The sequence below is a fragment of the Fringilla coelebs genome, assembly GCF_963513975.1.
Source record: "Fringilla coelebs genome assembly, chromosome: 1".
Classification (NCBI taxonomy): Eukaryota; Metazoa; Chordata; class Aves; order Passeriformes; family Fringillidae; genus Fringilla; species Fringilla coelebs.
The window spans coordinates 129,506,354-129,534,347 of NC_140028.1; the positions used below are offsets into that span (position 1 = coordinate 129,506,354).

The 27,994-nt window shown below is 38.7% G+C and overlaps 1 protein-coding gene across 1 annotated transcript in view; it reads right to left on the reverse strand.

Annotated features, from left to right (window-relative positions):
• Positions 1-16,419: 16,419 nt before the first annotated feature.
• VPS50 (VPS50 subunit of EARP/GARPII complex) overlaps positions 16,420-27,994 on the reverse strand; it is a 77,588-nt gene continuing 66,013 nt past the window's right edge. Inside the window, exons 23-28 of the mRNA XM_084215247.1 lie at positions 25,713-25,861; positions 24,541-24,637; positions 24,235-24,393; positions 21,741-21,862; positions 18,652-18,841; positions 16,420-17,191 (exon numbers count right to left, since the gene is read on the reverse strand). Of these exons, the coding sequence (XP_084071373.1) occupies positions 17,072-17,191; positions 18,652-18,841; positions 21,741-21,862; positions 24,235-24,393; positions 24,541-24,637; positions 25,713-25,861 (837 nt within the window). The 3' untranslated portion in view covers positions 16,420-17,071. The remainder of the gene's footprint in view (positions 17,192-18,651; positions 18,842-21,740; positions 21,863-24,234; positions 24,394-24,540; positions 24,638-25,712; positions 25,862-27,994) is intronic.

Consider the following 27,994-nt stretch of genomic DNA (forward strand, 5'->3'; position numbering starts at 1 on the left):
TTCAAAAACACATCTCTGGGCAGCTTTCATCCCCAGGGAATTCTCAGTTCCAATAGCCAAAGCCCTTAGATTTCTAATTTGGTTAATCAGTTGCTAACAGCTTCAGGTCTAAGCCAAACTGATTTATGTCCACAGAGAAGGGCCCCACAATGGCAGTGGCAGTGTTTGGATCAGCAGCACTGCAATATTGCCAACATTCAAAAAAGTTTTTCGGAACAGAGCAGACAGAACTGGTGGATCGATAAAAGGATGAGTTCATAGTCAATGCAGGAATTAAATCCATCAAAAGTCATGAATTTTATCCCTCATGCAGTTTCTTCATTCCATTTTTTCATTAACATTTGTAGCAACTATGAATGTTATGACTCATAAAAATTGTTGATTATATTTACTGCAGTAGGTTTAAAATTTAATGGGTTTGATACAATGACAAAACCATTTATATTTACAATATGAATCTCAGGATGTGCAAAACTATGCAGTTTAGTGTTCTACATAAACACATCCTTTAATTCTTGGAATGACAATACATTAGCATTTCTTCAGGCATAATAAAATATGAAATAAATAAGGAATATATTATTATCGCTGTCAGTAAGAAAGGAAAACATCAATTATAAAACTTGCTACAGTTCTTTAAGCTCCATTTTAAGCATCTAAGTTCAAAGTGCAGAACCTGAAAACTCATCTGGTCCTGAAGATTTGTCATGACTACGCACTGAATTGCTGGCAGTAAAGTAAATGACTTTAAAAGCTTACATTTCTTCAAGAATTTATGTGCACAGTAACCCAGGAGCCAGAACAGCAAACCTTTCCAACTCTTCAGGGCTGTGGATTAAACAGAGCAGAAGAACTGCTAAAAGCTAAAGGCTATGGTCATGATCTCACATCCTCATTGTCCATCTACTTCTGGATATTTTATTCCAAATTAAATGGCAAGAGTTTGTGTTTAATTTTTGAACAGGACCTCTGCCTCCAGTTTCTGAGTCACTGACTAAGAAGGATTTCTGCTGCAGATTTTAGGAGGGCCAGAAGAAAATCAAGAATTCTGGCCTCAAAGCTCATCAAGGAAAAACTGCTGTTGACTTATTCAAGAGATTTGGACTTAGTCCTTATTCTTTCACTTTCACTAATTTCTGGCCATGGGTTGTGGGCTGTGTGTGACTCTTTTGGACAAGTTCACTTTAGTGAGTCTGTGTTAGTACTTCAGAACCTGATGGATTTTACTATTATTTTGATTGTTCAGAGTCATTTATTTCAGATATCATTTACTGTCAGTTAGATGTAGTTAACAGCTGCTATTGAGAAAAAATAAATTAATGAAAAATGCTCAGCTTGATCTTAGAGACACCAACAAACCATCATTTTAAAATGTTGAAAATAAAGAGATTAAATGCACCATGCAGCAAACCAAACTCTGGTTGGATGACAAGAAGTTCATTTTTGCAATTATGATCCAAGTTGCCACAGAAAAGCAGTGCCTGTTTAAAGAAGGCATGTGCAGGTTTTTGGTTTGCTGGGCTAATCTCACCCATAATTACACTTCAAGACCCCAGGGCCTCATTTCTCCAGTTGACTGATGAAATAGATAAGGATAGTTTTAAGACACTCACAACTTCCAAGCAGGAAATGAAAACATTTTAATGGCATCTGTGAATGACAACAAACATTAGGGAAAGGATACACTGGATATGCAGGGTGAGTTGAAAAAATGACCATGTTTTGCAGAAATTATCTCTCTGACTCCTAGCAAAATTGAAGTGTCACATTTCTATATCTGAAAAATAACCTCAGAAAATTGTTATCAAAATGCAGCATGTAAGTCCATCCCCCATGGTAAACATTCCAACAGGAGCTACTATTGGAGAACTCTTGTGCTACTTCATGGTGCTCTCATTGTGTTTCAGAGGATCTATCTACACCCAATTTTTGCCCACAATTGCTTCAGCCAGGCCTTTCCCTGTATGTTACCTGCTACAACTGCATCTGAAATCCTGCCTGGCAGCAGGGCTGGCAGCAGCACCTCTAAGTCCTCGGGTTGAAGCAGGTTGAAGGGACCTGCTCTCACCTGAACATGGAGTTGCTCTCTGTTCTGCAGGTTACTCTGACAAATCACTGTAGGCTTTGTATACAATGTATGTTGATATTTGAGTCCTTTAATGCAGGACACTCTGCATTTGTCTTTCATAAATGGAAATATTTGGATTAGGTACATAACAACCAGGAGAGGAGCAGAGCAATAAGAAAAAGGACAGCAAAGGCTGGCCCCAGAACTTACCATCTGAGTCCAGCCAGCCCTCTTCCAGGACATGTTACTCCTGCCTGGCTTAGTCCTTTGGGGCTCTAAGGCATCCTGTATGCATCATAGAGATAAAACTCCTAGTAGAGGACTAGGGAAGCTGCTGCTGCCACTGCCCTCCCTCAGTTTTGCCTCCTGGTTCAGCCAAGGTCACTGCCTACCTGTGTTGAATATAGCAGTGTTTTGTATTGCCTGCGTATTTTGCAAAGCAGTGTTCTGAAGCTCAATCATTATATAACATTTCCTCATTCAAACCATACTCTGATTCAGCAAAGTATCTAAAGAAACACTTACTTGCTTGATTGATCCCATCTCTTTCAGCACAAAGTCAGATTTGGAAACACACACTGCAGTGCTTCATGGCTAAGTGCAAATGAATAGCAAAAGCCGCTTTTCTGCCGGTGGCCATCAGAGCTACTCCTTCTTTACATAAATTGGAAACAGAGACAAAACATACTCCTATAATGAGGAAAACAGAATGATATGAAACATTTGAGTTTAATACCAATGTGGGTACTTGGAGCACTTTTGCACAAATAATCATAAAGCAATTTGGAACTAATTTATACTTTTGAATTTTTGTCTTAAAAGGAACTATTTTTCTATTTGAGAAATAAGCAATATGTTGACTTTTACATAAGGAAGGTTTCTGGGAAGGCTCTTTCCCACAAATCTGCACCTTTATGGTTTGGATTTTTTGCTTGATGCCTTTGCCATGCCTGAGCTCCCAGGGTTAGTTTCTCTCTCTGGGGCTCCACAGGAGGTTCCATTTTGAAACCCAGCAAGGGTTGCACTACTAGCAGAAACATAAAACATCTTATGGTCTGTCTGCTCCCATCTTGCTTACTCTCAGTAAACACACAAAGCACCCAAACAACTTGCCAGGGAAATGGACCCAGAAGAGTAAGCATCCCTTTACTGAAGGAAATGAATCAATCTATCTGCTTCACCAGCAGCAACTGGGATTGCAGAGAGGCAGACAGGAATCAGCTGCAGAGAGCAGTGCTCATCAGAGCTCGCTCTGGGTGCCTTTCTCCTCCTTCACATGAGCTCTCTGTTCTACCAAAACACTGCAGAGAACCCGACTGCTGCAGGCCAAGGCAAAGACTTTGAGGAATCAAGATTTGCTGTCCATTGACTCCATTTTGGATCACCCCCAGCAGTGATTCTCTAAAATGCAACCAGCACAAAGAGTTAATGCTATTATGTGCTCATGGGACTGGGCCAGTTTCAATAGCTACTATTCAGCTTGCACACATAAACAACCACCTTTGGAAGAAATGCAACAGTAGCCCATAGAATGATGCAATCCACTATGCACATACAAATTTGCCCTCAAATTTCATTTTCTATTAAAAGTTGCTGATGTTATGAGAAGAAGGGCTGAAGTAAAAAAAGCTAGTTATTTTTCTCTGGTAAAAGAGAATGCTTGCTGTGTCTGCTGTGTGAGTATGAGGGCATTGCACAAGATTCCAGAGCAAGCCGTTCTTATCCATCTGACAACTAATTATGCTGCACAATATATCATGGACAATTAAAAAGCTCCTCAAACATCAATAAAAAATATTTATTGTCAGCCTATTTATTATGGCCTGCCTGAAAGCCACAGTTGGCTCTAAGCCTTCCAACATAGTTTCTAACAAAGTCAGGGTATTATGCTAAGACTGAGCAAGAATCCAAATAATGTAGAGCAGTAAATGAAAATTTTGCCATTATGACTTATATGTTCTATATTGGCCTGAAATTGCATAACCTGACACCCTGACTTGGACAGGCCTGAATTTAGCTGTTTAACTGTGACACTAGTCCAATTGTCTGGTAGTTGTTGCCTAAGCTTATTTTGGTTGACTTACATTATAATTTAATGAATACCTATGTTGTGTGGACCAAAGTGCCTCTGAACTGCCTGGAATTAAATTGGTGCAGAAGATGGTAGGTTCAGGATCATACCGGAGGTCACAGATTATAAAACAAATCATGCTGATAAAGTCAGCAGTCCCTTCAGCAGTGCAATTTGCATTGCTCTGGAAAAATAGCTCTAGCAGTAAGAAGAATAATAGAAAAAACCAAGTAAATGGGAAAGCAGTGAGTAGCATTGAAACAAACTGCTATAAAAAGCAAACAAAATAAAGCCTGGTGGAACACAAGAGAAAGGTGTGCAAAAAATTACCACTGTGTTTGTCCTGGCAAAGAGGAGGGACACAGGACACCTTTTTCTTCCCTGGTGAATGCTGCAGGGTACTGACAGCTCTTCATAACCCACCCACAGCTACACACACTGAAACTCACAGCCTGTCAGCTGAAGAAGCATTGGAAGGGTGAACATAAGAAATATACTAAGAAGGAAATTTTATTCTATCACACTTTAACTTTCTTATCAAGGATCTCCAGTATTAATTTGAATTAGATATATGGAATACAAATACATAATATTGCAACTAGACTAATCATGCTATTATGATTAGACTCTAAAAACTTTTCATTTATTTTCTCATATATGTATGTTCTCCTTTTTTGCTTATAAAAGGAATTTGAGCATAAGAGTAAAATTATCCTAAATATTTCCATCCTGGCCACTGAGTTGCTTCCCCTCCTGATCTCCCATCCAGACAAATTATGCAGCATGTCTTATGAATAGCAATCTGTTATTAGACTGTTATTGGACCTATTTTGTGTTGTCTCAAACTCTCAAATGCCGCTGTGTTGCAGAGAGTGACTCATTTGCACTGCATAGCAAAGGTGTCTGAAAAAGCCAGAGGTGCTTGTTGGCAGCCACTGGGCAAGTGAAGCTTTTGTCACTCTGCAATCAAAGTCAGAGCTAAGAGTTACCCACACTGCACACAGGACCTGAGTGCAATTGGCCATTTCAGGAGTTTTACTCCTGATAAACAAAGAAGTGGAGAGAAAAGGAGGAAGATAAGAGGAGCAGGAGCGTGCAAGTAGAATCCAGAAAAGGGGATAGGATCAAGACAACAGAGAAATAATCTGTAGAGCAGTTTGAAGAATTGCCCTGGATAGCATATTTTGAGTATACAGCAGTCCAATTGACTCATGCTTGTATTATATATTCTCCTACATCCTTCATGAATATGACAAGCATAAACCTGCCACCAGCTACCAAGCAACTGGGAACTGTAATACAAATTAATATTAATAAAAATTCAAAAATTCTACCATAAAATTTCAGGGTTTAAACTGTAAACAGGAAGCAAAGAAGTATGCATAAATTGAGTGATTTGGGATATTTTTTTTTAAGTGCTGCTTATTTCTAAGTATTGGTGGACTGTTTTTATTCAGAACTGTTTTAACAGTTTTTGACTGAGACAACATGCTACAGCTCCTAATGTAAGCCTGGAATAATACAAGCTGTAATTCCATATTGCAAGTAGAACTCCTTCCTATGCCAGGTATAAAGACACTAGCAGTTCTAAGATACATTTCTGAGAAACAACCTTGCAAGCTCCTAAATCAAATGGTAGATCCATTTCATAGGTTGTTTTCACTAACAGAAATTCATTTAGAAACAACAACACGTTTTTGATCATCCAGAAGTTTTGCTGATAGTTTCAGGAAATGTGTATGCAAAGTGAGACCCAGCTCTCTTTCACAGCCATGGAAGAGTCAGTGGAGGTTAACATGTAGTTTAGATGACAGGGAGCAATTTTGATTTGCACAGGGTGGCCAAAACCCCCCTGCAGACATGTATATATTAGAAATTTTGTGCATGATAAGTCCAGCACCTTCCAGAAGCTTGGGATCCCTAACTCCTGCTTGGTGTGTCAATTTAATCATTTTAGCCCCACCTTTCTAGACATAATATGCTTTAATTCTTATAATATGGTTCCATGAATGAGACTTATTTTACTAAATTGAATGCAGGAAAAAATTCATAATGAATATATGGATTTTATCTATTTTGGAAGAGTCTTGGGGTTGTAGTATTTTTCCAGATTTTGGTGTTATCATTTTTTAAGATCAAACATCTGGGTCTTTAAAATAGCTGATAAGAAAATGAGTAAAATGAGATGGGCATCATTCTTCTTTCACAAGCAGAAGAATCCATTCCAGGGCAGCTCCTTGGTCATAGGGTCTGTGTTTGGCTGCACTCAGGAGCTGCACAGAAAAGTTCCTCATGGTGTTAGACATGCACACATCTGAGCTGAGTGGTTAGAAACCCACTGGATGGGTCCCCTAAAGGTAATAAATAGAGTTCCTACCTAATAAAAGGATTGTGTTGTTTCCCATAATACTCAGCAATTCCTCTATCAGCACTACTAAAAGTACTGCTAAAGTAGGGCTTAACAAAGGCAGAACAGTCAAGTCAACCTCACTAAGCCATGGCCAAATCTTCCAAATCTGCTTAAGAAGCTCACAACAGAGGATCTCTTGGCAAATTATAAAAGACAACACACATTCTATTCTTCTGAGCCTTCAATTAAAATTTTTAACAATCTGAAAGTAAAAGTGAAATATAAAACCTACAATATGGAATTTTAAAATAATAAAATAAATAAAATAATAAAACTAAAGGAACAAAAGAAGGACTTTGTTTTTATAGATGCTGAACTCTTGCTCCTTCTGTATCAACCAAAATAGACTCACATTCTCAACCAAAAAAAGGGCTGGAACTAATTCCTGCCCTTCACACCCAGGGAAGTAGAGGATGAAGACCAACGCTAAAGGAATAGAAATGTCTTCAGCAGCTCTAAGGCCCAGGATAATGGTAATCTGAGCCCTGATATTGGTGCATTAAAAAAAAGATCTGTTTAAGGCTAAGGACCCAAGAATCCCCCCAGATCTTCACATAAGTTTAAAAAAGAAAAAGCAAGGGGAAAAAAAGAAAGAAAATGGATAGTGTATTTAATGACCTGAGGGTAATTGGTACTTCACTGACTCAATTTGCAAAAGGATTATGATGGAGAAAATGTCTTTCTGACAGAGTTCACATATAGCAATGGCCCTGAGCACATACGTGTCTCTATGGAATAAAAAGTACATTTGACTTTCTATAGAAGAAACCATTTCTTTCTCACTTTACTGGTAGATTTCATCTCAAAAGCTTATTTCAGAGTTTTTTGCATCTAATTAGAATTCAGTGTTTGATTTACTATTTCAAAGCATATTTTTACTGAAGGTTGTATTTCAACATTTTGTTTCAGGATGTTTCTTGCCAATCCTTCCTTGCACTGTCAGTTTTTTCCTCACTGCCTTTTTGGTGACTGAAGCAAGGCTCTGCCACCTTCCTGTTCCTTCTGTGATCCATTGGTATTATGGAGAAACAATTCTGGGCTTCCATTGCTTCCGTCTCTTCCCTTTATCTCAGTCCTGACAGCGCCCTCCGTATTTTGTGATTTATTCCTTCCTACCTTTGAGAAACTGCGAAAGCTTCAGTCATTCCTTTCTAGCCTAAAACAGCACAGTGACACTGAGGCTGTGTGGTATCACAGCAGATGGTTAATTTCACAGGAAAGTTGTGTGAAGAAAGCCTAATGACCTTGTTTGCAAGATTGCAGAAAACAGGAACCCTCAGCAATTCTTCTGGTCCCCTCCACATTTGTGGGTCGTCCTATCCCTTGGGAAGGGGAAATGATCTTCCAAGCTGGCTGACAGAATTATTTAGCTTCTGGCTGACATTGTGCATTTCTATATTGGACTAAATGCCCCAATGTTCTAAAAACATCCAATTTTCAGACACTTCATTCCTTGCTCAGGTTTCTTCCTCAGCTCTTCCTGTTGAGTGCACATGACTGAACCACGAGGGGACGCTGGCAATGGCCTGATGGCTGCTGGTTGCAAGGGCAACACCAGGGACTTGATCCCACCTCTCCTCCTGTACACATGGAACTGTTTGGGTCCTTTAAATTTCACAGGGAAAATACAGGCTGTGGTGTTTCAGGTAAAGCTGGAGGCCACCTTTAGGAAGATGGTGGGATGCATACATGTACAACCAAATTGACATTTGGGTAAAATGAAGGTTGGGGGAGGGTGGCTGAGTCAGAAGAGAGAATGATCTGACACAATGCATCAAAAAACCAGTCTGTCTTTTGTCAGTGAGCTATTGTGAGAAGCAAAAATAAAAGCAATTTGTCAGAGTAGTCCCCTTCCTTTTCAGATTATCTTAATCTTAGAGACTGCAATGGGAAGAATGAAATTCCAAATCTTCTTCCAAAAGGTATTCAGCCTTTTCATAGCACAAATATTGTGCTCACAAATATTCTTCTTCATTACACCCAATTATTTAGACCGGCCTAATTTTCACAAAATAGGTATTGTAAACAGACAATACACATGCACCAAGTCTGCAAACGACTTTTCACTGATACCCAGGCAGGTATTCAATGCACAATGAAGAATGGCTGCTTATATAAGCACAATGTTTTCTGTACCTTCTGGAAGAAACTGTTCAACATATCCTTCATTTTCATTCAGTTGGTTTGAATATAAAATAATGATTAGAGATGAAGATGAAAGACTAGGCAGATCAGAGGGGAGGAACTAGAAGGGTTATTGTTCCCTCTCCATGGCAGGTGACAGAGAGGCCACTTGGCTCAGTTGTCCTCCTATTCCTCTCCATATATTGGGGTAGATAATGGGAGATTCTGTCAAACGAGCAGAGCATTTTGCATTTCTCTGGTCCCTCATTGCTTTAGTCCTGAATCCGATCACCACAAAACCTATATAAAAAGTCCGTACAAAAACTCATCCATTTTGTTGTGGGATTTTTACCATTTGTTCTTCTCTTCAGCCCAGGACATATTGGAAATATGGTCTCTGCAAGGTGGTGACTCTGTTCAGCCTGCAGCCTGGCTACTCTTCTCACTCTGCATCCTAGACCCTGCAGATACGCTCCATCAGCCTTGGTCCAGGGCTGGCGTGGAAATGCTTCTGTAGCCTGAGCCCATGATCCAGCACATGCTGAAAGGCAAGTCCCTATTGCCTCCTTGCAGCATTCCATTAAAACCAAGATTAGATGAATCAGATTGGACTAAATTCCTCCACTGAATGTACTTGCATCTCCTCATCTGTCCCTACCAAACAAAGGCTGGTATTTCAGAGCAATGCCCTAATTCAAACTCCAGTAACAAAAAGGGCAGGCAGCAGGGACTGGCTGGCGATTTCATCAGGAGGAATTTCCTCCCTGCGCACTGTGACAGAGAGCTTGTGACCCCAAGAGAGAGAAGCAGCCCTCTGTGTGGTCCCTCAGGCTGCTTCCCTGCTTCAACAGCATGTGGAAGGCACTAAAACAAACCAGAAGATTACTTCCTCTTGGCAGTCAGGTGTCCTCTGGTCACCAGCCCCTGGATCCTTGTCATCCAGCCTGGGGGTTTTGCCCAGTTTCTCCTAACCTTTCTTTGGCTGGCTGGCCCCGTCACTTCCAGTCCTCTTCTTGGAGGATCCACATGGCCAGGATGGGCACAATGCAGGTCACAGAGGTCCCGTGAAGGCATGGCTTAACACTTCAGCAATTTCAGGGCTGGATTCTGCTCTCCACTCCAAGGGCTGATGTCTCCAGCCTCACTGACACCAATGCTAACTGGGCTATCTCAACAGAAGGTGCTCTCAGAGTTAGTCTCTGCAGAGAGGGGAGGCAGGCATCTCCGCTGGGTGACACCCCTTTGGAAGGAGAGATGAGGGGGTTCTGCACTGTGGGTATACCCAAGCCAACAGAGATTACCAGACTTGGCTGCAATCTATGTTATTGTTAGATTCCAGCCCCACTGAGGCAACAGAAGTCATTAATTCCATATTTTAACTGAAACCCCAGCAGGGTGATGCTGGCGTCCATGACCAGAGCTCCTGAATGCTGTTGGCAGGACTCATGTAAGTTGGAAGTAATGCCCATGGAAAGAGCTCTCCCCCAGAATGCCACTGACCATTACTGTGCTCTTTTTGGTCTTGTAGTGTGCAGTAGGATGTAAATGAAAAAAAATGCCAAAAATTTACCTGTCAGTTATGCAAAAAGAAGCTAATGCTGCTTTTGGCATAACTGACAGGTTATGCAAAATTCTCTATTCTCTTCCACACTGTATAAGTAAAGCAAGGTAAACATATTAGTAAAATATTTAAAGAAGCTCAGTGTTCTGCATTTTTTCTTTTCCTAAGGAATCAATGTTTATAAAACAGCAAATATGAACACTATCACATTTTCAGGAAAATATGTGAGACTACAGAGTAGAAGAGCCCAGTCTGAAAATCCTTCACTGACCTCATGAAATAGTGAGAGCAGAAAGGTTCATCACGAAGTATCAGATAACCCCAGAGAGCATTATACTTCTATTTTTCAGGTTGTGATACAGGCACATACTGACCCCCAGAAAAATTTTTATCTACTTCAAGATTTTTTTTCTCATTCCTACAAAGAGCACAGTCCAAAACATGCATGTCACTCAGTCCAATTTGCAGCTTTTACTCACCATTCATTAGAGGTTAATGAATGTGTTTTAATTATTCATACAACTCCCTTCTTTCAAATGCAGAAAACTGAAATTAAATACAGAAATGACTCTCAACCTAAAGTCATGAGATAAGAGCACCCAAGTTCACGGGAACTAATCATACAGAATCTTCAACAGGGCCTACCAGCTTAGAGTCTGCATACTCACCCAGGCAACTGAAGTTAATCAATTTACTGCCTCAAAAAAAAAAAAAAGTCTCTAGAGATATTATCCCATCATTTCCCATTGTTGATAGATCTTAAAAAGCGTGGATAGGCATAGAAAAAAAATTTCCCACTCTCTTAACCTGATTATTTCATTTGTGAGAGTTTCAGATATATTTGTATTATTTTACAAAATAATATTTGTTAAAAAAAAATAAATGGCCAAGAATTTTATGCCGTAATTTTCTTGTGAGCAAGCAAGATTTTAAATCTTATCTACACTCTCCTTGAACCTCCTGGTATAGCTATTTTTTGCACGTTAATTCTGGTATTTAGGTCTTAACTCAGTACCATAAGAAATATAACTTGAGCTTCAAGGAAAATAAAAATGTGATCCACATTGGCTGTTTGCCTATTGTTACCCTGTGAAAAGAAACAGTTCATGTTTCAGCTTCCTCAGGGTTAAGTCACCAAAAGCTGGCTTAAAGTACAGCTTGTGCCTATGGAACTATGGCCTAACAGCATCTCATGAAATGTTATAGATAATGGCATTTCTTTTATACCTAGGGGAGTAAAGAACAGGAAAATATAACAAACTACTCTACATCAGGCACTGAGACTGAGCAGAACCTGAACCACAGCTCAGGACAACTCGGTGACCTGCCTGCTGTGGTATGCAGTAGTTCTAAGGTGTTCCCACTGGGGCATGCTTTCTCCTGGCCAGGGTAGCCACAAACACCAAGAGCTCTCCTGGCACACAAGGCAAAAGCACTCGTGCATCACCCAGAGCCCTGCATCTCACTGCAGACATTCTGAGCAATCGAAGGCAGAAGTAAACACCTCACTAAAAATAAACAGAATTCAGCATAAAGGTCTGAGAAGGAAACACCTTTTCAAACAGCAGAGACATCAGCACAGGGCTGGGATGCGTCTGCAAGGGAGGAAGGAAGGGCTAATGGCATTACAGCCGTGACACACCACTACTATTCATGGCAAATATTGTCTCTAGTGAAATGTAGCACATTAACAACCACCCATGACCACTCAGCTGGTTGGAACATTTGGCTGCTTAAATATTCTAACTGTGCTGGAGGAGACAGCTGAACCAGCAGCTCAGGGCCAGGAATTACCCCCAGGTCAAACTCATTTACAGAAATGATATTTTCCAACACTTCTGGAAATAAATGGTTCTGAAAACTCACAGATGCTTAGTACTGTGCTAAAAACTGCATCAGACATCTGAATTCCTGCATTTACTGGGGTCCAACGTTTCAAGAGGACAGCAAGATCTCCCAGAGCAAGCGACATTTTCACCAGGCTGCCCTCCCACTGCATTTTGGCTCAATCCACCCGTGCCCCGACCCAGGAATGCTGTACATCCAAAACAGGTATGGTCCCTGAGCAGCCAGGACAGCAAGCATGACTATCCATGAGCTCTCCCTTAGGGCAAAGAGCAACATGCCCCACCAAGTGTCCAACCTGCTGCTTTCAATGTTTTGGGCTGTGCTGGAGCTCCTCTCCAGCAGGCTCATGTGTGGTGCTTCCTGCAGACCACACAGCAGCACACACAGGCAGTGGCAGAGGGAGCAGAACAGTAACTCAGGTGTACTCCAAGCTCAGATGATGACATTGTCCTCAATGGACACCTGTTACTCCTACAAGCAAACACCTCCACACTACTTACCCAGGCTTCAGGGTCAGTGACAATGACAGCAGAGAAACCAGTAGCATGTGGCTTTTTGTTCAATTTTACCATTCTCTACTTTGTGTGCAATGTTGTCCCTTACATTGCACACAAAGCTCTGTGTGTGTATATATTTACATTATAATATAAGGATGAATTTCAAGTAACACAAATCCATGGTGCATATTCCACATGCCATCCCTGCAGCTCTCAAATAGCAGCCCCAGTATAATTTTCCTATGTAAGGATCCTTTTTATTTTAAGGCTCAAGTGACATTTCTTTTTTATTGTTTACTGAAATACAATGAATGGGAGGACTTTCTATGTATGAATAAAAATTACTAGTGATAAAGGGCAGGAAATACAGAGGTACCCTGGATTTATTTGTAAAATGATCTCCAGAAATACCTGGAGTAATTTTGCACATCTGCTAATTCCTTTTGGGCTTAGTGAGAAGAGGTACCTCCCTGCATCTCTTCCCCTAGATCTTCAGGTTGCTTGTATACTTTGTTTTTCAAAGATCAACACATTGAGACAGATATTTGACAACTTTAAATCTGACAATGTTGAAATCTATGCAAGATAATCCACAAATGTAACACAGATCTGTACATCTCTGCTCTGAATGTAGGTTTTTTCACACATGTATCCAGAGCTCCACACCAAACTAGCATAGCTGAGGTATACTGTAGCGATTTTGTTTAGCAGAACAGCCAAGCAGAGTCAAGTTTAGTCCACATACAACCATTTTTAATTTAGCTTATACATGTAAAGTCTCTGGGACTGGACAGAATACTCCACAAAATTAAGCACTGGATCCACAACACAAAAACCAAGGTTACTCATGTCATCATTTGTTTCTCAGACATGTATTTTATCATATGGCATTTTAAGATAGATTTATGTCTATCTTAAAAAAACCAAAACACGTGTTCGTGAAGCCCTGAGTATTAGTTAAAGATCATGCTCCACACAACACTTCATGATCTCATGGATGAACAGGAGATCCTTAAAAACCAAGTCTCTGCTGTGATGAAAACCAGCTCTGGCAATGCAAAAATAACACACTCACAAATATCCTTAAATAGCCATCAAGCACAGAAACCTTGCTGCTTGCAAATTGCATTATTTCCATATTTGCACCATAATCCCACTGTCAGTACAATGTTTAGCCTTTATGCTACACTGTTTCAGACAGTGGTTAAAAATAAAAAGGATACCATCAAAAATACAATAAATCTGCATTTTTTGGACCATCTCCATTTGTGTCATTTACAACATAGGGGGTTGTAAACAGGAAAAGACCCCAAATAGATCACTTTCACAGTAAGAAGAGGGGATCCTGATTGTTGTGTGCATTCTGTGATAGCAAGCACAACTCACATCCACAGCTTTGCATTTGGTATTTATCACAAAACATAGCTTTATCTTTCACATCTGAAAAAAAAATCAGAGGGAGTGCAAACCTTTCACAGAAACTTTGAGGCAGACATTGATAACTCAATCCTCTTTTGTTCCCTAAGGGGCTAAGGGCAAAGAAGGGAGGCTGTTCTTTCAGTGAACACAAGCTGTAATCTACACCCCACATCCAGGGCTTTCCAAGCAGATCTGGACAGGGCCTGGTTTTTCCCACTGAAGATAAGAAGCAAGCTAATTTTTTATTGTACACATGGGAAGACTCTTAGCCATGTGGGAAAAATGGAACCTGGAAAGCCAGTTACTGGAAAACGTAGCTACTTTCCTGAAATCATTAAAAATCCATGTGCCTACCCTGCTGAGCAGTAGAATTCACACCTCCAGGGGCTGCTCTGTGTACTGTCCCACCAGCTGAAGCACTGCTGATCTGCTTTGAACAATTAAACCCATACCAAAGCAAGGACCTCAATCATACATCAGGGCCACACAAGCAATCAGCTGGCTTCCTGCTATTTTTGTCCCAGTTCCTTGCTTTTTGGAAGGACAGTGTCACCATGAGATATAACTGAGAGAAGCTGACAGTAGAAAAGCCAGTTGTGTGCTGTCAGTGTAGTGTAGGCACAGGCTTTGCCTAACCAGAGACTTGAAAACTGCTCATCTGTGTTCCAGGTGAGTGTGACAAATATCAGAGGACTTATTTTCTGGGCACCAGGATTTAGTCTTCATCAGGCTAAAGAAGGATTGACAGATGCCCACTTCTGCACTGCTGGTCAGCTTTCTTAGAGACTGAAGGCAATTTTCTTCTATTATTAAAGCTTTGCAAAATACTCCTCTAAAACATAAAGGATATTTAAGCTATATTCTCTATTGCAGAAAAAGCAGTATAAGAGGCTTATCGCACAGGAGTATGAAGACACACAGAGATGCTCAAAAATCAATTTTATAAAAAAAAAAATCTCATATCAGAGGATGGCAACTACCAAACTTATCCTTAGTGAGATAACAATTCAGTACTCAGTGGAAACTTAGCTTCATTAGTCAGTCAGAACCAAGCAATATATAGAATATTCTGAGTTAGAACAGACCCACAAGGATCAATGAGTCCAACACCTGATTTCACACAGGACAACCTAAAAACATGTATCTAAGAGTGTATGTAGGCCATTTAGCTATGTGGGTTCCTGCTTGGCATCAATCCTGGGCAGCATGGATTTGTTTGGGGGCTTATTTAAAAATAACAAGTCAAACTATAGATATAACAAAAAAAAAAAAAAAAATCACTCCTGATTGTGCTTCATGCAATTGCTCACCTTGACCCTGCATTCCAATGATTACACCTCTACCTTTTGGTAAACACTAAAATTACAGTGACCTAAGCAGCTCAGGAGAAATTAAATGCGTTCAGCTCACCAAATCTCTGGTAGAGATATTTGAATTTCTTATTTCATCCAAGAGAAGAAAATGGAAAGCTATTTTACACTAATAGTCCCCAATATGTTTCTGTTTCTTCCAAGAGCTCTCGCTCAGGATTTGACTCCAGGGCAGACAGGCTGACGCAGAAGTGCACACTTTCATTTGTCCCACCTTTTTAATGAGGGTAAAAGTGATTCAGCCTCAACATATATGGTGACAAACCTCTAAGCGAGTTTTAAACGGAACTAGGCAAGACAGCATGGTCAATAAAGAACAGTGTAAATTTTGTTTTAAATCTTATTTCCTTTAAAGTACAGATAAACAAGGAAGCTGAATACCACGCTGTCAATGTTTAAAATGTAAATTCTATCATTCTTCTAAAACTGCATACAGGCTTTCTCTAAACTCACACAATGATGTTCAGTACACTTCTGAAGAGGAGATCAGGCCACAGAAAAGAACAATCAGGATGACTCCAGGAGGCAACTTTCTGTCACTGCATTACTGGGGCAACTTTCTGTCACTACATTACTGCTGATATTCACTAACTCCTGGTTCTCTCATGTCTGAATGAATGTACAATGGCAAGTATGAATCCCAAACTGAGAATTTAGCATGCTGTACACACCAGCGGATTGCAGCCTCTGTGATTTATTTTACCTATTAGCTCAAAGTTTCCTTTAAAATGGTCTGAGTGCACTCCAGAAAGTTGATTGTGTAATAAAAATAAATTCCTGAAACTTTACATACTGAAAACCAAAGGTAAACCTGAAAATTCCAGTGAAGTCAGTGATGCTCTGACAAACTGATTTCTAGGGCACGCATGCAGTCAAGCCATTTTACTTTGCTCAAGGTCACTCAGGATGCCTACAGCAAAGCAGGAAACAGAAATATTATCTTACTACCAATCCAAAACTTCAGTCAGAAAATCATTACTCCAAATCCCTGGCATTACTGCTGACATTTTGCATTGTTGAATTGGAAAAACAAAGGCTCGCAAACAAATCATATTAGCATACAATGTTTATTATCTTCTATTAATCTGAAGTCAATCTTTTTGATAAGACTAAATTAATTCTGAAATAAACAGACATTTTAAATACATATGAAGATGATGGGCTTTAAAATGAGAGTACTTAGTTGTCTGCACTCTTAATCCACATGCAGGATACACAGATCAAATTATTATACATATCCTTTCACTTTACACTGGACTATAATACAGCACAATTTCTGGAGGTAAAAGCAGGGAGGAAAAAATCATATTTTCAAGTAGCCCTTTTGTTTTAAAAGAGCATCAATGATATATTAAGCCATTGTGTTTCTCTCTGATTTTGATTTTACTTACAGTATACACTTTTGTAAAACATATAGCTCATCAATGATACACAGTGGCCCTTTACTAAGGGCAAGTAACCAAAAAAAAAAAGAAAAAAAAAGAAAAAAAGAAAAAGAAAGAAAAAAGAAATAGGACAGAAAAGAATTCTACAGATTAGAAAAGTCATATTTTAGATCACTGTCACTTCAGAGTGCCTCCAATGTTGCTAAGAAAGGTCATGCTCAACATTTCTAATGTTGTCATTAGTCCATGAGAGAAATGTCTGCGTGCTTCACATGAACAGAAAAAGGTACAAGTCAGAAAGAAAGCAGCTTTCTCCAGTTATCTCTTAGGCCTGTCTGTGTCATCAATGGTAGCTAACAGCTTCTGTCTTGCCTTTTTGTTGATGTAGGTGCCCAGACAAATATTCACCAGATTGGTCAGCTGCTTAGTGGAATATTCCTGGCAAACAAAAACAGATCATGTTAGGGCAGAATAAAACAGCAGACAAAGACAGAAAATTTTAAAATATACAGACATACTCAGTGTGGATTTCACAACTGACAGAAGCATCAGTACACAGGGGAGATTTAAAGCTGTAGTTCAGTCATGTCTGGATAGTTTTCATAGTTGAGGCAGAGGACAAAACAGTATTTTGCTACATGGTGGCTTATAATGAAAAATGCTTATGACTTTAAAAGTACTGGAAAGAGTTCACATAAAGTAACTCTGTGAATATGTATATAAATCAATTTTTAATGTATTTTCCATTCTTTGGTGGGAAAACATATGCAAATGATTAAGCTTTCAACACAAAACTTTCTTTTTTTTTTCACAAACTGCGATAAATGTCGGTGATCTTTTTTATTTTAACTTCCCATTCCCAATAAGCTTCTAAATGCTTCTGTCTGCAGAGTCTCCAAACGATTTTGATTTCAGTGTATGATAAAGGAGGAAAAAATGTCAAAAATGTGAAGAAAACAATTCTTAACACCTGTGGAAACACCGTATTTGCCAGCCTTTATGTTTCAACACTATCCAAAACATAGCTTCCACCAATGTGTTTTAAAAAAGAGTTTTTCCCTGTAGGTCATCAAACCCCGTAGCTCACAATCTCTCCTGGGGCTCCAGGCAATACAAGGAAAATTCAATCAAAGACATATTTCTTTCCTCCATTTCTAGTGGGATTTAATCCCAAAATACAGATTTCAAGTGCTTCACTTTAAAAGACTTTTTACTTCAAAGATGGGTATCTCCAATAGCATGTGACTATTGCTTACACAGACCTGCTATAATTGTTAGTTCATGCTAGAGTGAAAGCATCTGAATGTTTTCAAAACACAAATATAAACTTATCTCAGTAAGAAATTCTGATTAAGCATTATCAAATGAAGAAAGAAAAAGCAATGATTCTTCTCCATTGTGCCTTACAACTTAGTTGAAGCAATCTACTCCTAAAGGCAATACAAAAGCTAATGGTGTGATCCCAAAATGTAATTCTTGATGATCAAGTCGTGCACTTTGGCATATTCTGAAGAGCTCACAAATGTTTTCAATTTCCCTTTTCTCTAATTATCTACACTTTTTGATACAATAGGCAGATGTGACTGGCTTAGTCATCCTCCTCAGTCATCAGATGTTGAACCGGGTCAAACACTAACTTCATGTGATAAAAATGAAAATGTACACACACAAATACACTTATATTTATACCGCTTCCATTATACGAAATATTATTATAAAAATATTTATTGTAATGAAATTCCTGTAAGTTTTAATATAATAAATTAAAATGTACATATATATGCCTATATTCATTTTTAACATATAGAAGGATTGATTATTTATAGCTGTTACCACGTTTTTATCATCAGGGTGAATTTTCTCAATAGAGAGGAAAAGAATGCAAGTTTAACTCTTACCCTATGTTCTTTTATCCAGGATTCCATGTCATTTTCTGTCAGGTAGTATGCTTTAATGTAGGTCTCCACAAATTCTTTATCTGGAATAGGCCTAATGTCTGTTAACTTTTCTAGTTTCATTAAGAACTGTTGAAAATCCAGTTGCATCAAGGCACGTCCTTCATTGCTGCACTTCTTTACATTGGCATAACTAAAAGGAGAAACAGTGCAAAGCAGAACTTAGAATGAGAAGCAAAATTAATTTTCATTTCTAAGTTAACTTTGTATTTTGAACCTTGAGGAGGGGAAAAATTACGGTTTTAAGTCAAAAGCAGACAAGAACTTCTCTTAGAAGCAGACAAGAACTTCTCTTAGGAAGTCGGCTGCAGAGTTTTATTTGCATTAGTACAACACATTTTAGCCCAGTTATCAAACAGAACCCCACTGTACCCAGTGACACTTAGGAAAATCACACCATCCTCTCCCAAAAGCCACAAAAAATCCTACATTGAACAACTTACTATAATTAAGTTAGAGCAAATTAAACCAATGCTAATTAGCACACTGGACAGCAGTTTCAAGTGATCACAACCACTGGAGCCTGAAAGGTACCACAGCAGATTTAGGAATGGTCACCAGGAACCAAGTAGGAGCAGCAAAGACACAAAGCTTGTTCAAAAACAGCCACAGCAACCAGAGGATGAAGGGTGGCAGCACTGGCTCATCTCTGTGAGAAGTAGAGGATTTAATGAGAACAGCAAATAAAGTTGACAGCAAACTAGTGACAGGTCAGAGGAGACAGTAGATGATTTTAAGGGCAGGGTAATACTAGCAAGGATCACAGTGGAGTGATAGGCAACAAACAAGGAAAACAATCTTTGCAGTTCTCCAAATGGATAAGGAACTGCATTTGTCAAGATCAAAGGAAATGACACTGCAATGCCCTTAAGAACACCAATTTCAACTGTGTACAGGGTCTGGGGCACAGTGACTTGAGAGACTTAAACCAGCTCATCCACCTGCTGCTCCCATAAGTGACAACCCTGCCTCACTCTTCCCCTCTACCAAATCTAAAATAAGCTCAGTTTTTCACTGGTTCACAAAGTTGATCCTTATTATTATACACTCCCAAGATTATTAGTTTTGATGCTAAAAAGGCAGCAGAAACATGCAGCTGGAAGCTGGATGCACAGCAAGGTCAGGTTAAGAATATGAAGAAATTTCACACTTAGAGTTGGTCCACAGAAAGAATTTGCAGAATGCAAAAGTAACAGAGGCAAAAAGAGAGAGGGCCAAGGCAAAAGTCCTCTGGAGCTTCATAGAAGACTAGCAGATGATTTTCAGTAGGCTTAAGAAGTCAGCTGGGAAACAGGAAAGAACAAAACTAGGAGACAGGGAAGGACTAAATTTAAAGAATCATATAGCTGTGGAGTTAATTCTTCATTCAGTGAAGAGCCTGATGAAAGTAATTTCAGTTAACTGGATGAGAAACATGTCCTTCATGGCTTTTAACTCCATACATTCATTGAATTTAGAGATAAAAGAAGATACAAATTCAGAGAGTCAGCTATTCAGAACACCTTCCTTCCCCTTTCACTGTGGGAAAAGAACCTACAAGATAAGTAAAAATAACAGAGCTGGCCAAGAATAAGAAATTACAGGCAAATATTTGGGAGAAGATGATAATGAGTACTTTTTACACTTTCAGAAATGGTACAGGACAAATTATATCAGGCTAGTATTCCTAGTCCAACTTGCTTAGGCAAAGGTAAAGGTCAAAGTTTCATGGAAAGCCACAAATATGAGCCTCAACTGCAGCATGGAGCAAGACATATGAGTGATGATCTTCACAGATAAGGATTAAATGGTTCATGAACACTGAAGACACAAAACATGAATGAGATGTGATGTAAGAGAAGGAAACAAGTTGAAAACAAACACAAAGGCTGAGGTAGAGGAGGTTGACAGTGACTGACAGCGTTATCAACTTGAAAGGTAAGGGGAACTGAGAGGAGAAGAGATAAGCCTTTGTTTCACTTTCTTTTATTTGGAAGTAGGAAATAAAATTTCAAAAAGGAGAGCTAGTTGTATAGGCCATATGCTATATGAAGGAATTGAGAAGTTAGAGACAGGTCATGCATAGATTTAGTTACCCTGAACATGAAATTGATCTCGCTAGAGACTGCAAAAGGATGATGGCCTGAAAAAAAATGGGCAGGAGATTAAAAAAATGATGGCTTTATGGAAGCAGTGGAAGCTGATGATTCTCAATAGGTAGCTAACACTTGGAGAAGAAGGGTGTTTTGTTGAGGTCCTAATTTAGAGCAGACAGCAGGAGAGTGGGATGGAAAGAAGTAAAATAGGTAGTAGGGAGTGAATAGGCTAAAAATAACCAGTAAAGAAGTAAGGAAACATGTAGAGGGAGTGGAAGACAGCACATATTCTGTGATGCAGAAGTAGTTCTGGTAAGAGCCCAAGCATACGTAGCCCAATCATATGGGACAAAACCATAAAAATAAATTCAGGGGATGAAAAGTCTACAATACTCAGGCTACAAAACTGAATCCAAAAAGACGGGACATTGATTACAAGAGTGAGGGACGAGCAAGGTGTAGGCTCCTGACTAAGGTGCTCATGCAAGCCAACTAAGACATCTCTCTGTTCTTGATGAATTTGGAAAAATCACGTTCCATAGCTACTTTAAGAAAACTGATAGCGCTGATAACTCCGTCTTCCTTCCTGGCAAAGATTAATGGCATCACCATGGAAGTACTGACTATTATATTGTAACTTCCTTCTTTGCTCTGCTGGGAAATTATAATTTTCATATAGAAGTTTCTTTGAAAGAGTACTGTATTTTCAAATGCTTCAGTAAAACAGTCAATGTAATTCTTCAGCAGTATCTAGGATCAAGACCGCCCTCTTTAGGCTTAATGCTGCACCAGATTGTGAAACAACTAAGGAGTATGTTAAGCACTGATAGCTTTCAGGGTCCTCAAAAGCACAAGAACTCACAAGGACACTATAAAATTAGAACTTTTAACTCTATAAAATAAACATTATCATCATAGACATACTTGCCCCAAAGTAAGACTTTCATAAATACTTACCCTTCCACAAGAGTTCTATTGGCCAAGCGTATGCAGTGCTCCCAAAGGATGTTGGAGACTGGCAATGGAATACGGACTCTCTTAGACACATCATTCAACCTCCTGTTAAATTCTTCAAATTCCTAATAAAACATAAAAGATGTTTATTCCTTAAGGTAAAAATGGATCATACTCTATACATCCAACAACAGCAACAACTAATTAGAAATTCACACGAAAGGGAATACTGAAAAGTAAGAACAAAGAAGAGAGGCTTAATAGGCACAAACTGCAGACAACTCAATGTGTAAAGCAGAAAACATTTCACTTTCTAGTATATCACTCACAACATTATTACCTCAGCGATTTTTTTTAAAGGAACAGTTGCTCTGTTCCTCAAAGCTGTAGTTCTCTGTGAAACTGACACCTCTGAAAATGAACCAAGTAGCTTATCCCCCAAATGCCATTTTCATTGCCTTACTCCCTAAACTCATATTTAACTTCTTTGAGTCAAAACATAGCCACTTAAGAAAATTCAGAGATGATCTCTATATCCATCTAAATACCCACCCCACCGGCTTTCAAAGAGAAGCTCAGAAACTCTGTAACCCCTTTTCATTCTCCTCCTCAACCTTTCACATTAGGGAATTCCTCAATGCTTAGAAGGAACTGAGAGAAGCCACTGAAAGAGGTCAAATCTAACAGTTTAGGACCACACTGCAGCACCAGGTAACAGTACAGGTTAAAGGAAGACACCTGTTTCCACACAATCATCAATGGCCTGGAAGGATTTCAGCTGATACTTTGAGTGAGAAACTAGTCATAACTGAATGCAATTACTGCTACAATGATTTTTGTGATTTGAAGTGAAACAGAAGCCCTCTGCCACTGATTAAAGCCTTTATCATATAAAAAAGTATCAAATTACTTCAGTATCAAGCAGAATGGTAATGAACTCCTCTGTATAACCAGCAAAAGTCATTTGCAGTGCAAATGAGTATACTTGCCCAACATGATTTTATTTCCAAGGCTGTTAATCTAGGGTTTTTTTCCTTTTCCTTTTTTCTTACATACCCTCTCAAAATTCACTAAGTGAAGAAAGTCAGAAGAGAACTTCAGCAACCAACTGGCATTTAACACAAATTTTCTGAAAGATTACTTTGGCAACAAGATGCAGGGTACCACCATGCCATGCTTTAACTGGCATACAACTCATTTTTCTGAAGATGAAGATGCCTAACGCTTCATAACCTATTTCTCAACAATCTTCTTTCCCCACTTTATCTGCTTCCAACATACTATGACTGGATACAGAACTTTGTGCATGTGTACAAACAACTGAAAGTAGTTGATTATTACTTCAATCACTGTGGTCACATCTGATGTTCCTGGAGTCCCAGTGTACCCTGAAAAATCACTCATTGCTTACTGGTTACTTAAAAGCTTTTGTAGCAACTAGTACTAGCTATAGAATAGAGAGACCAAAACTGGTTTTAAATGGTATTAGCTCTGATTGTCCTGAAGCAAGTTCATCAGCAGTTGCAAACTCACAGAAGAAAAAAACTTTTCCCCCAAGATCAATTATTTTAAGCACAAACTGGTAATGGCAGCATAAACAAGGATAATCACAAAGATTCTGTCAAATTCAGTGCAATAATATATCCTGTCAAATTCTTCCTTCTTTGCCTTGATTGTTTTTAGAGCAGAGAAGAGCTACAAAGTATGAAGGTGTTATCCAAACTGTTATTCCACACAGATGTGTAGCTTTTTCTGGGATTCACACTTCACACATCTTTAAAATAAAATTTTCAGTTTCTCTGAAAAGAATTAGTAATTAATATAGTATAAATAATTAGCATAATTCTACCACTGCCAGAACTTCCCTCTTAAGACCTTTAGAAACATTAATTAGGCATATATAAAAGCATGAGAAAGGGATTGTCCCAAGAACTACTTCTGCATGCCATAAGACATGGCAATTGTATAATGACATCTACTGAATGCAATTGACAAGTTGGGTGAATAACTTCTCTTTAGCTTCCTTTTCAAATGTTAACTTCTAAATATAGCAACTTCAATTAGATACTGAATGATCACTATTGGTGCTGACTTGACCTACAGCTCCTATGATACATCTCAAAGACAATCAGCAAAATTATTCAGAACAGCAAATAGTGCGCTTTGGGCTTTTTTTTTTTTAATGCTATCTCTGGCCACTGAATTTCCCTCAGTGTTACTCTGTTTACTACACATCTCTCTACTATTCAAGACTTCAAGGTGAAACTCATTAAACTTCTTTGGTCACTTTCACACACCACATAGTCAAAAAATCATTACTGAAAACAATGCTTTAGAAGCAAGAATAATGACACTTCTGGACAGATCTCATAGTAATTTTCCATTTGTAAGGATGATATATTGTCCTAGCCATGCCACTTTAACAGTTTTAGTGAAGTATTACAGCCATTTCATGTTTATATAAACTCTAGCACACTATTTCCCACAAACTATTCACCTTTAAAAGAGCATCTACATATACGTTGTGCTGTGACATGATTTCCTTCACATCCCATTTCACATTAGCCATGAGGAGAAGCATTTGTTCATAATCAATGGCTTTAGCAGCAACAATCCAATAAACTGGTTTACGTAGTTCACTGGCAGTTGACACCGTCTGAAATAGAAAATAAATAAAATTCACTTCAGTAAATATCTGGCCAGTAGGAGCAATATATAACTATGATATAAAAGTATTTTCACCATAGTGCACAAGTTCCAAATCTTCTGTATGAAAATCGGTTGTGAATTAAACCATTCTGACCTGAGAATAGAACTGCTGAAGAAAAGGCTTCTTGGCAGCTGGCATCACTGCATCAAGATGAGGCTGAAGAAATTCAAACTGCTCAGCCAGAAATACCCTTTGAAAGCAAAGAAAATTTACTGTGAACTAAGTGCAACATCTGGCATGTCTCTTTACAATTTTTACTCTGCAGCTGACATATCTGGCAATAACAATATGCAACCTTGGAAAATTTAGTCCCAAGAAGAACCATATCAGTTGTGTGCCACCATATCAACTAGCAGTCTCAATTCTGACAATTTTAAAATGTATTTGCAACAAGAAAATATTTGAATAAAGAGAATAAGGCTTGAATATCAAAAATTCCTATTTCTATTTTTCTGAGGATACATTGCAAAAGTCTGAGCCAAGGTCTAGTAAAGTCAGTGACAAAGAGTCACACAATTTCCACTGCAGGACAGTCAACATCAATATTAATAAATTCATCTTAGAATTTCAATATAACATTCCCAATTAATTTTATGCTAGTGAATCTATAAACAGAGCTTGATCTCATATTCCTTCTCAGGGGTAGAATTTGTTAATAACTACATAATAAGAAAATATATTTCTAAGCATAAATGAAAAAAATAATAAAATTAACTTCTAATCTTTAAGTGCCATCTCATGTGAAGAAAAAAATCACTCCTAGCTGACTCTAACTACTATTCTTATCAAGTAAAAATCACTTTGTTACATTTGCACTAATTCTTTATAATGTCTTCTCCTGAGGTGTGACACAGGTGGACTTCTATCCACTGTAAATAACACAGTGATTCAAGCCAAACTGATACAAACTAAGCAGCTCTGAGCCAAGTATTTAATATAAGGTGAAAATGAACCATACAGATTAAATATTCCCACTAGCCTCTTTGAAATTAAACTTTTTCATGATAGATTTGGCCATGTATTGTCACAAATTACTGGATCATCTGCAGTAAAATTTCATTTCTTGTGTTTGTATGTTGCTAGACCAAAGACTTACACTCCAGAACCTTCAATTAAGAAATCAACTTTATCACTCATACTTAAAATCACATTGAGAGGTAGGAATTTTTGACCCACCAAGAAGGCTTTGGAATGTAACCATAAATTCTTAAACCATCAATAGTTTTCAGTGATCACAAATACAGTGAGTACAGTAAACAACCTACAAGGATTCTGTGGCCACCACTCTCTCTGCCAAGCCATACAGCGAATTGCCAGATGTCAAAACTACAAGATGACTGAGATGTGGGCTTGGAACCTTCTCTTTTCTCTCTTCAGCAGCTGTGAGAGTCCCTGAAGGATCAGCAGACACCTCCTGAAACAAAGAATTAAACAAATTACACTCCACAAAAACAGCAAGGATGGCTCCAGCTGAACAGTTTCAGATGCCAAATAAGATGAAGGAATATTTCAAATTCTAGGGTGTAATTTAAATCAAGCCTATTTTTATTTAAACAGTATAGTGAAATGGGTGAAAAAATTCAGATCATGTAAATCAGTAGCCAAGAAAAAAATAAGTTAAAAGAAAAAGGCAGCAAACCTTCTCACTACACCTTAATCCCCAAACAGGCTTTAGCCCAATTCCCTTTTGGGAGACTGACTTCTCATCCTTGGAGAAAGTATCTTCAATCTGACAGCAACCAAATAAAGAGACATATCAAAGAAATGTTACTTCTGCATGGGCTTTACTGCTTATATGAGCAGTGGCTAACTTAGGAAAAAAAACCAACTGATTTTCTCAGTCACAGAATCACTAGGTTGGAAGAGACCTTTAAGATCAAGACCAACCCATGCCCTAACACCTCAACTAATCCATTCCATGAAAACTTCTATTCTGAAGACATCCTGATCATAGAAAGCAAGGAAATATTCACAACAAAGGAGTAGAATCTGTAGTGAGAAACAGGTTATACCAGTACCTTGTTCCAAAATTAATGGAAAAAAGTTGAGAAAAAATTCTACCCCCACATTTAAGGATTCTAAGTAGAGGGTATAGCTAGAAGAGGAATCATAGAAGGAAGAAATTCCCAGAGCAGGTATACAAAGGGACACTCTCTGAAGCCTGGCTATTTCCCAGTCTTCAGAGGATTGCAGGGCATGAAAACATAAAAGTAGTTCTGGTTGGCTTGAATTAATTATTCATACCACGCTTATACACAGGCCACAAGAAGATGAGAAATGCTACAAAGGAAAGGCACAGCACCCACAACAGGTAAGAAGAGAGGCAGGATATGGCACTGATTTTAGTAAGAGCCTTTCAAGACCCTGGGGATAGAAACCCTGGCCAGAGTCTACAGTCTATGGATGCTACAACACATCAGCCTGTTAGTATGGAATGAAAACAAATAACAATAACAGTAACAAAGTAGTGGAAAAAATAACTTTCACAAAAGTAAAATCAGTGGCCCAACATGGCTGCTGTAAAAAGCATAGGAACAACCAACCAATATGAAAATAATAATGCTTAAACATAACATTTATGTTTGGACTCAAAAAAACAAATTAGTGTAATTCTGAAATTGCAGTTAAACAAAGGAAAAAGATAAAGACAAAAACAACATAATGAAAGAAAGCAGCTTTCAGGTTTGTGAATTGTTTGTTTGTTCCTATTAGAGACAGAAATAAAACCAGAAGAAATTGCAGTGAAGTAACTATGGAAAGAGGGAGATTAACTCAAGCTAACCACAGGAGTAGGCATGAATTTCTTCTGGGCTCCACAGCAGAGAACAACTGTGAGAAGTGACCTGAAATAGAGTACTTTCTATTCAAACAGGTTTTGTTCAGACACTATTGCTTAAGGAGGAGAGCAGTGAGCACGTGAAACACTGGTGGAAATTAGTAATGGTGTCACTCATTCTGTATGTCAGGATTGAGACAAAGAGGAATGTTTCATTGCAGACCTTGAAACACCAAGAGAAGAAGTATTGCACATACAATCAGTTGAAAACTGGAAAATCAACAGGGCAGTTATTCTGATAGAGAAAATACCTGACAGACCCACTGCGGTAGTGTCACAGCAATTAAAGGTACGGCAGGTGAAAATTGATTATATCAAAATGTGTAAGGACCTAGTGAGCATTTAAGTGATGCAGGATGAGCAGAAAGATCAAAATTTTGTTGCCATGGACAAAGCAGCACCAGAATGTGTTTACTGCCTGGATGAAAGCCAAACCAAAAATGACATTAAGAATATAAGACAACTGAGACGATAATAGCGGCCAAGTTGTTAAAAGTGGTTTGAGGTGTGGAGGAACAAAAATTCACAAGTTCCACTTTAACTCTCTCAGATTTTATTTGGCAGTTTCCTCCTGTGGTGTGACAGCCCAAGGCAATAGGAGGTGGATTTGCTATATCAGAAAGGCTCTTTCAGTTCTGCATCTCCAGAGACTTCAAACACAAACATAAAAATGGGCTACAGCAGATGGAACAATGCACGGTCTGGGAAAGC